Genomic DNA, 9,988 nt, shown 5'->3' with positions numbered 1-9,988 from the left:
TGAAGAAGGAGGACAGGCAGGCGGAAGTGGGTGGAGCTCCGACTGACTGGGAAATGTCAGCCGATTGACTGGGAGCGGGTTTTCCTTTTCCCGGAGCCCACAGGCCTTCGGGAGACTACCGCCACGGTCGCCCGAGACTGAAGGATCCCTGACCCCGGCAGACTGCGGCGGACGCGAAGCTTCGGAGTCCCTTCCAGACGCTGTCTGGCGAGGTCTGACGGTGAGCGTGAGGGGGGCGGGGACGCGTGAGGTGCGTCAGGGTCTGGGGTCCCGGCCCAGTCTGGAGAAGATAGACTTGGGGGTTCCAGATTCCGAGTGGCCGGCTCCGCCAGGCCCATCTCCCCGGTCTCGGTCGCCCGCCAGGTGAGAGATTGCGGGTGGCACGCCTGCCAGCCGGCCATTCGCCTTCCTCCACCTGGCAGTGGGCGGCCCTTAGGACTGGGTCTGTGGACGCGATCCCTGCCTCACGTATAAAGTAGGCTTGAGGACGACGCACACCCCACGGGCTTGGACTGAAGATCAAATCAGGCAGTGCGAGTGGAAGCCTTTTTAAGCTAAAGCGCAGTTCCAAGAGAAGCGGTGGTTTATTTTTAAGGCAGCAGGAGCCAGCAGTGGTTCCCGTGTGTATCCTCTTGGATCCTTGACGGGTCTCTCCAATGCAATAGGAAAAAGAGAGGCGCTGCTTGTAAGGAGAGACCACCCTGAAAGCTGTGTAGGTGCCTCTGACTCAACCCACAGCCTCTCTATGAATCTCTCCCTGCTGAAAACTATGCTAATTTAGCCTCTGAAGGGGTCGGGGGCTATTAGATTAGAATGACCATGCAAAATTCAAGTGTGCAAACTGCAATGATGATGATGAGATGATGATGATGATGATGATGATGATGATGATGATGATGATAATGTGACTTCGGAGCAACAGGGGAGAGGGTAGGGGAATGCATTTCAAGTCCAAAATGAAGAGGATTTATAGAGTTGAGAACAAAGCAGGCTACCTTCATCAAAAACATTAGAATATTGGTTTAGTATATGTTAGATTGCATACCCTTGTGTTTCTTTGTGGGGAGGGCAGGATTTGTTTTATAATGGAATGAAGCCCTTCACGCTCAGTTACGTCTTTGTTTCTACCATAATCTTTGCATTAGTTACTTCTTGACAGGAAGAAATTCATAAACCCTTAGTTCCTGAAATTGAGATTGGTGTTTTTTTTAAAAAAAAAAGACCTGTTCTCAAATTAGTTTTAATTGAAAAGAAGCAAGACGATGAGACTGAGTATTCACAGTTTTGTTATGGAAAGTATCTTAAAATGAGACCTTATGAAATAGTTCATAAAGTTATCTTTTGTTATTTTGAAAAACTCATTTGCCTTCTCTTGAACTTTGTCCTTTCTCTTAGGATGTAACTCATTCAAGAAAAAAATTGTAGTAAACATAAAATAACACCTTGTTCGGCTCCAAATTTAGCTAAGAGTTATCAGAGAACATAGGATATTTAAATTAGTGGGCGCAAGGTTCTCTCTAGGAAAGGAGAGCCTATTAACTTTGAAATTAGGAACCCCTTGATTTGCCTAGATAATGAAACTGTTTTTCTTTTGCATTTCTTCTAATCACAGCTGTTTCCTTAATATACTGAAGAGGTTTATATTGGCACACATGATTCTTTTTGATAGAGGAATTGTGCCCATTGAAGATTTGAGGTTGTTAGCTGTATAGAAACTCCATGTAGTGATTTTAAGAGTCTGGTCTCTAAAACATTATTACATTGTGATTGCTGCTAATGTAAAATACTGTATTTCCTGATTAATCTTATTTAATATTAGTACATATTGTATTTCATTTTAATAAGTCTTTTAAAACATCGTTTTAGCATTAGAATTAATCTGAGTCCAGGATAAAAAAAAATCATTTTATTTCATTTATTTTTTTATCTTTATTAACTTGAGTATTTCTTATTTACATTTCGATTGTTATTCCCTTCCCGGTTTCCGGGGCCAACATCCCTCCCCTCCTTCTATATGGGTGTTCCCCTCCTCATCCTCCCCCATACCACCCTCCCCCCCAACAATCACTTTCACTAGTTGTTCAGTCTGAAAATGCATTAGGTTGAATAATATCTAATATCTTTCAGAAGCTTAAGATAGAACACAAAGTGACATTATAAATTGAGAAAGGGGATATTTAGGAAAGGCAACAGCAGTGTCATTTACACAACTAAAAACATATAGTTACAAGGCAATCAATGTTTTCAGGGCCTTGGAGAGTCTAGAAAGGACTGGCCATTATAACTGACATATATGGTATATGTATATATGCATGTATGTGTACAACTATGGGTCCCATTTTTGAAAATAAAATACAACCAGTGCAATACAATTAAGCATAAAGGCAACATTGTGTCATAGAGAAGTGTAAAGATTCCTTTGACTCCTTCTGTTGTTTAGCTTAGAGGAATGAGATGCTAGAGACAGTTATAGCAAAAATGTTTCTAGTTGCCTGTCAAATTCCATAACTATCTCCTTTTCTTCCTCAATTTGAAAGTGATCTTCAGGTTTCTTTGATTTAATGATCTGTGATGGGCAGATTAGATCAATAACAAAAATATTCTTTTTTTTTTTTTAAAGATTTATTTATTTTATATACAGCATTCTGCCTGCATATGTGACTGCAGGCCAGAAGAGGGCACCAGATCTCATCACAGATGGTTGTGAGCCACCATGTGGTTGTTGGGAATTGAACTCAGGACCTCTGGAAGAGCAGTCAGTGCTCTTAACCACTGAGCCATCTCTCCAGCCCAACAAAAATATTATTTGTTCTAGCTTACTTTGTAGTTCTCCAATGAAAATTACAAAGAAAAAAAACTACTGTAGTCTAAATGAAATAATTACCCACAAAACAAAAAGTTAAATTTTATATTAAACATGACTTTTTAAACATTGTTTCTTGATTCATCTTGAAGTATAGAATATTTAAAAATTATTCTTTATGAAAATGGAACCATAGAAATTACTTAAAACAAATTGTATTTTAAAAGGATGTCTGGATTGGAGAGGAGACATGAATTTGAAATCTATTCTTTGTCGTCAGGATGCCTTAGTTTAGATCTGTTTTACCACATGCTGGTGTGAGAACTTGGGTAAATTACATATCCACTTGGCCATTTTCTCCTTTATTAAGCAAAAATTCTAGCAATCTTTTGTCATTAGATTGTGGGAACTAACTCAACAAAACAATGTACAGTATAATATCCTAAACATATATTAAATTTTCAATTTCCTTTGTAAAAACAATACTTTGTGAGAAAGGTGCCTCTGGATACCAAAGTAATTCTTACAGTTCCTACAACTGAAATCCTCAAGGGTCTGCTGAAAGTTTAGAGTTCTCCTTACCCACTGACTTGGTTGCCAACTTTCAAGTCTTGCCAAGATGAATCATCCACTCCTGCCTCTTGCCACACTTGGACTCTTAGTCACCTGGTCTGTCAGTTCCTCTCTTAGATGGACCAAAACAAAAACAAAACCATTCTGACTGTTCATCATTTTTAAAGCAAATAATCTCTTGTCCTATTATGTTAACTAAAATTCTAGCTGTGAAATCTTTAACCATGGGAATAATGAGTGTATTTAAGACCTTTCTTATTAGAGTAGGGAATTGCTTTCTTTTACTCTTTCATTCACTTCTGTTCATTTTAGTTCTTTGTAGGCTCTTGAGTCATCTAATCATTATGTCACGTGGATGGTTAAAATACTTACATTAACACTGCAGCTGGAGTGAGCTTAGTAGTAGAGAGTTTGTATTCAGGCGTCTAAAGGTCCTGAGTAAAGGAAAAAATTAAAGCCAAGTTTCTTACTGGTTTCAGAATTTGGGGGTCTGACACATTTTTGTCAGTTTTGTTGCTGTTTGTCTTGTTTGTGTTCTCATCAGTTGCTTTAGTGTCTTGCTCTTTTTCTTCTTCTCTTTTGCTTAGGCTCCTCTTCTCTCTTGTCCTCTCTGTTTTTGAACATTTGGAATTCCTCAAATTCCAAAATTATTTTAACCTTTAAATTTTTTTCACAGTGAGTTTAGCATGTAGAACTTTTAACAACCACAGCATACATAGAAGACAGTACTCCTGAACCATTAATTTTAGCAAGATGGTTATAAAGGTATTTTGAAATAATTGCTAATAGTATCTTGGTAATTGGGAAATGATGGAGTTGGGTTTTAAATATTTAAGGCTTTTGGACCTGATATTTTAAAGGGTACAATCTGACTATTTGTACACTAAAGTTGGACCAGTTAAGTCAGTTGGCGTTTGATTTTGAGTAAAATCAACTTTACTACTATGGCCAACCCATGAAAACTAGGATGCTTCCAAATACTAATTATCATCTTCCTAAACCTATTATTTTAATGTTTGAAAAATATGTCAACTTTGGTTGTGATTAATGGCACATTTTTCCTTTCGCTCTTGAAATCTTTTTGCAGAATTTACACATAGTTACAATTCAGTAAATGTTCTACAGTAATTAACCCATTCTTATTATGTGCCAAAATGATTGACATCTTCCTGTCAGGCTTTGGGGTGCTGGATGTACCTTCTTGACATGGATCTGAATTGTGCTTATTCTCTTGCTAGCAAACAGATGAAGAACTATTTAGCTGCCTTTCAAACTGAAGGAAATAATGCTAATTTGTTGCAAGGGAGCAATAAATTTTTGTGAGCCTGACTCATTTCTTAGGAAGGGATAAGGAAAGAAAGGGATAACTTTTGGCGGGTTAGGGTATTGAGATATTGAGAAGTAAAATGCAGTTGCTTTCCTTTCATACACACACACACACACACACACACACACACACACACACACACACACACACACTTTTTGAGGAAAGCTGTTTATTGAGGGTAAAACCAATACCTTGAGACCATTGGAGCAAGTAGATATTTCCTAGAAGACAAAGGCAAGCAGCTATCGTGTTATTTTAGTAAGGGTTGCATTGCTGTGAAGAGACACTGTGACCAAGGCAAATTTTATAAGAGAAAACATTTACCTGGGGCTGGCTTACAGTTGTAGAGGTCTCGTTGTTATCGTCATGGCAGGAAGCATGACAGCTTGCAGACAAGGTGTTGTAGAAGGAGCTGAACGAGTTCTATATGTTGATCCAAAGAAGACCAGAAGATTGTTTTCTGTAGATATCCAGGAGACTGGAATTCTACACTGGGTGGAGCTTAAGCATAGGAAACCTCAAAACCCACCCCCACAGTGACATTCTTCTTCCAACAAGGGCAGCCCTCCTAATAGTGCCACTCTCTATATAGGCCAGCATTCAAACACAGGAGTGTATGGCAGCCAAACCTATTCAAACTACTTTTTTTGAGGTGGGGTCTCTTCCCCGAGCTTGCTGATTAGGCAGCAGTCAGCTGGATCCTCCTCTTCCTCCTCCTCTTCTTCTTCTTCCTCCTCTTCCTCCTCCTTCTCCTCCTCCTCCTCTTCCCCTTCCTCCTCTTAACTCCCCTTCTCCTCTTCCTCCTCAACACTGGAATTGTGTGTACTCCCACACTGACCTTTGTGCTTTGGTTAAACTGAGAATGAGTTATTCAAAAAGGAATTGCTGCCACAAAGGTACATTTTTTAAAAAGTGATTTTAAAAAGTAAAATTGATATGTATTGCCAAATCGCTGTTCCATTATTAACATGACCAGATTTTGTTAAGTTGACAATTACTTTTATGAAGTACAATATATAAATACCTAACTTGAGTAAATATGATACCCTTATTCAGTTGTATTCAGTTGCAGCAACCAAAACGAGCTATAGGAATTCATAGGAGTCATAGAAAGTATTATCACTTTATATTTAAAAAGTAAATAATTCCTCATTTGAATCCAGCTTCAAGATTAAAGATACAGACTGTAAACACACGCTTTCAGATTAGGGGGACCTAATGAATCTCTAATTTCATTGAATTTCATTTGTCATAATGACACAAAAAGAAACTTAAATGATGTGGTAAATAGAATACTGGACACATAAAGATAGCCCTTCCTTTATAGCTTTATTTGGACATAGAATGAGAGTATCCAGTGCCCGAACTCCATGTGCCACCTTACCCTTGAGAGTAGAACTAAATTTTGCCCACAGTAAATTCTTAGGTTCTTCAGAGATGAATGTACACCTACTGATACCTTGAGAGCCTAAGCAGAGAACTCTGTTGAGCTCCTTTGTGCTGACCTATTTGACCCAGAAACTATGACAATAAGCAGTTGTTCCTCATTCCTGCAGTGATAGAATAATACCCTGACTGTGAGGACAGGATACAGCCAAACATTTCTTGTGCTGAGATGAAAGACCCATAATTGAGTTTTAATCTATAACATTTAATGTACTGAGAATGAGAAATTGAAATGCATAATAGAAATATTAATATGGCAGGTTAGTAACTGATTTTGTCTTTGCTCCTGCCCTTCATAAAACCACTTATTTGACATCTTTACATATTTTACTGTTGTCTTAACTTTTTCTGCAGATCATATAATTGTGTATCTTATTTTTAAGTTTATGTGGGCATATCCTTTTGCTATTAGTAATCTTAAATATTATTTATTTTACTTTGATAATATTTGACCATTGGGTACTTCTAAATATTTAGGATTTGGAAGGTAATGTCTTTTTTGTATCTTCGTTTGTGTCTCCCTGTCCCCCAACTCACTCTGTGGACCAGGCTGGTCTGCAATTCACAAAGGTTGTCCTGCCTCTGCCTTCTGAATGTTGGGACTAAAGATGCGCACTATCACCCCCACTGCAACACCCTCCTTATACTCACTCTTGTTTTTGTACTCTTATAATATTCCTGGCACTGGAAAATTACAGATAAGTAAATAGGTAGATAGAAGTATACAGAAAGTTTCTGGTAAGAATTATGTTATACTTAGATTCATACTGAATAACATTTTTTTTATCTTACTTAAAAAGTGTTTTTATACAATAAAATTTTTTTTTTGAAGGGAAGCATCTTTAATTGTTCCATGAATCAGCATTTGATATAGGGAAATCTGCAAGCCAACATTTCACATTATTTACCACTACAATGATTCACTCCAAAGGAGCAATTTTTTGTTTTTTTTTATTAACTTGAGTATTTCTTATTTACATTTCGAGTGTTATTCCCTTTCCCGGTTTCCAGGCAAACATCCCCCTAATCCCTCCCCCTCCCCTTCTTTATGGATGTTCCCCTCCCCATCCTCCCTCCATTGCCGCCCTCCCCCCAACAATCACATTCACTGGGGGTTCAGTCTTAGCAGGACCCAGGGCTTCCCCTTCCACTGGTGCTCTTACTAGGATATTCATTGCTACCTATGAGGTTGGAGCCCAGGGTCAGTCCATGTATAGTCTTTAGGTAGTGGCTTAGTCCTTGGAAGCTCTGGTTGCTTGTCATGGTTGTTCATAAGGGGTCTCGAGCTCCTTCAAGCTCTTCGAGTTCTTTCTCTGATTCCTTCAACGGGGGTCCTGTTCTCAGTTCAGTGGTTTGCTGCTGCAATTCGCCTCTGTATTTGCTGTATTCTGGCTGTGTCTCTCAGAGTGATCTACATCCGGCTCCTGTCGGCCTGCACTTCTTTGCTTCATCCATCTTGTCTAATTGGATGGCTGTATATGTATGGGCCACATGTGGGGCAGGCTCTGAATGGGTGTTCCTTCTGTGTCTGTTTTAATCTTTGCCTCACTATTCCCTGCCAAGGGTATTCTTGTTCCCCTTTTAAAGAAGGAGTGAAGCATTCACATTTTGATCATCCATCTTGAGTTTCATTTTATACAATAAATTTTGATCATGTTTTTTTCCTTCCAAATCCCAGACCCTCCCATATCCCTTGCCACCCAACTTTAAAATGTTCTCCCCCTCTTCTTTCCTCCCTTCCTCCTTTCTTCCCTCCCTTCCTCTGCACCTCTCTTTTTACATGTCTATCTGTCTGTCTCTCTCTTTGTGTATGCACCTTTTGGTATTTCTATCTTATAGGTTTTTTTTTTTTTTGATTTTTGGTTTTCGTTTTATGTTCTTTGCAGAGAGAGAAAATGAAGTTGGGTAGATAGGGGAGATTGAAGATCTGCTAGGAGTTGGGAGAGGAGAAACAATATGATCAGAATATATTGTATGTAAAAAGTTTGTAAGTTAAAAATAATTTAAATATTTGGCTAACAATTATAACATTAACAAACATACTCAAATGATATATTAAAACTGTGTTAATGCAATTTTAAAAGTGTTAATTCTTTATTCTTGCTGTCTCCCAAATAAATGAGACAGAGACTGTAAGATTTATTTAGCCAAGCTTTACGTCACAATAGCTGAACACTATTAGTCTATTTTAATCCTCTAAGCTAATATGGCTACCTCCCAGCCAAAATTCTGGAGAGACTTGCATTTTAGTATTTATCTGGTACTCTGCTCCATGTATGTTCTTGTGATGTCACCTGTATGCTCTTCCCTTGGCTAATCCTTTTTCAACCGTTCTCTCTTTCCTCCTCCTATGGCTGGGATCAGAAGTCCAGCCCTATTCTCTCTGCTCAGTCACTGGCTGATCAACTTTTATTGACAAATCAGAGATTAAGTGAGAAGCAATGTTTATACAACATTGAGGCAGGAGATATTAGACTAAGCTTTACAATGCCATGTCTAGAACCAGACATGGGGGCAAAGAAATCAGCATTTGAATGATGCAAGGATAATCTTTACACAGTGCATGATAACATGCCTATAAAACTGTTCATATCTTAGTATTAAGAATTTCTTAATTTTTAATATATTAAAAACAAGTATGACTTTTATTTTATAATATTTCCCTAAAGAAATTTTATTTATATATAGAGACAGATTGTCTTGCTATATAGTCCGGGCTGGCTTCTATCTCATCCTTCCTCAGCACCCAAAGTGCTAGGCCTAAAGGTGTGGTAGCACACTCAGCCGACTTGTAAACTTTTAAAGATGTACCTTAAGAAATAAATTATAGGGGCTGGGGATTTAGCTCAGTGGTAGAGCGCTTACCTAGGAAGCGCAAGGCCCTGGGTTCGGTCCCAGCTCCGAAAAAAAGGACCAAAAAAAAAAAAAAAAAAAACTTTGCATAAAGAAATAAATTATAAAAAAGACTTGACATTTCATCTTATTCAAACACCAATGGAAAGTTATATGACAGTTTTCCAAAGAGTTTGTTAATACATTAATTAGCTAATTATAAAATTTCAAAATTATTATTTTCTGTGTTAATGTTATATGCTTCTTTCTTTTCTTTTTTCAGTGAACAGATATGGTCCAGAACTCTCCATGAATCCGCTTGGTTGGAGATTGTGAACATTCAATAATGAGCGGTGCGGCTTTAGGACTGGAGATTGTTTTTGTCTTTTTTCTGGCATTGTTCCTCCTTCATCGATATGGGGACTTTAAGAAGCAGCATAGACTTGTAATCATCGGAACACTGCTTGCTTGGTATCTCTGCTTTCTTATTGTCTTCATACTGCCGCTGGATGTTAGTACGGTAAGAGGCGAGACTGAGATACAACTTAAAAGACACTTATAATCAGACAATCTGGAATATGTTTTGAATATTGCTTTCTTAAAGTGACTAAATTATATGAGGTTATCCTTACATTTTGAATTTAAATGCTGTTTTAAGAATTTAACTGTTAAACAGAATTTTATTGTATAGTCGGGAAAATAGGTAGATTATGAAATATCCTTTAAGTACTTGGTGAATTCTTGGTTCTCATTATAAACCCTATGTTCATTGTTTTAGACAATATATAACCGATGCAGGCATGCTGCTGCAAATTCCAGCCCTCCTGAAAATAGCAATGTTACGGGAGTGTATGCATCTGTCACTCCAGCTCCAAGGTATTTCCTGGTTTCTACTTTCCTGTTCAACAGAAACATGGCAGTATTGCAGTTGATAGTTTTACCACTTGTATTTTATATTCATAAAGTTTCCTTTATTCCTTATTTTCAATCCTTTTCTTCTTTCTAGT

General features: G+C 38.0%; 1 protein-coding gene across 2 annotated transcripts in view; it reads left to right on the top strand.

Annotated features, from left to right (window-relative positions):
• The first annotated feature begins 99 nt into the window (after positions 1-99).
• Positions 100-9,988, top strand: part of Lmbrd2 (LMBR1 domain containing 2) — a 51,623-nt gene continuing 41,734 nt past the window's right edge. The window contains exons 1-3 of one of the 2 annotated variants that reach the window (XM_032898797.1): positions 100-212; positions 9,265-9,501; positions 9,760-9,857. In XM_032898797.1, the coding sequence (XP_032754688.1) occupies positions 9,328-9,501; positions 9,760-9,857 (272 nt within the window). In that variant the 5' untranslated portion in view covers positions 100-212; positions 9,265-9,327. Of the gene's footprint in view, positions 221-9,264; positions 9,502-9,759; positions 9,858-9,988 lie in introns of both variants that reach the window. The other variant, XM_032898796.1, reaches the window with a different exon arrangement.

This window comes from Rattus rattus, chromosome 3 (genome assembly GCF_011064425.1).
Source record: "Rattus rattus isolate New Zealand chromosome 3, Rrattus_CSIRO_v1, whole genome shotgun sequence".
Lineage (NCBI taxonomy): Eukaryota > Metazoa > Chordata > Mammalia > Rodentia > Muridae > Rattus > Rattus rattus.
This window is presented reverse-complemented; position numbering and strand designations above follow the sequence as displayed.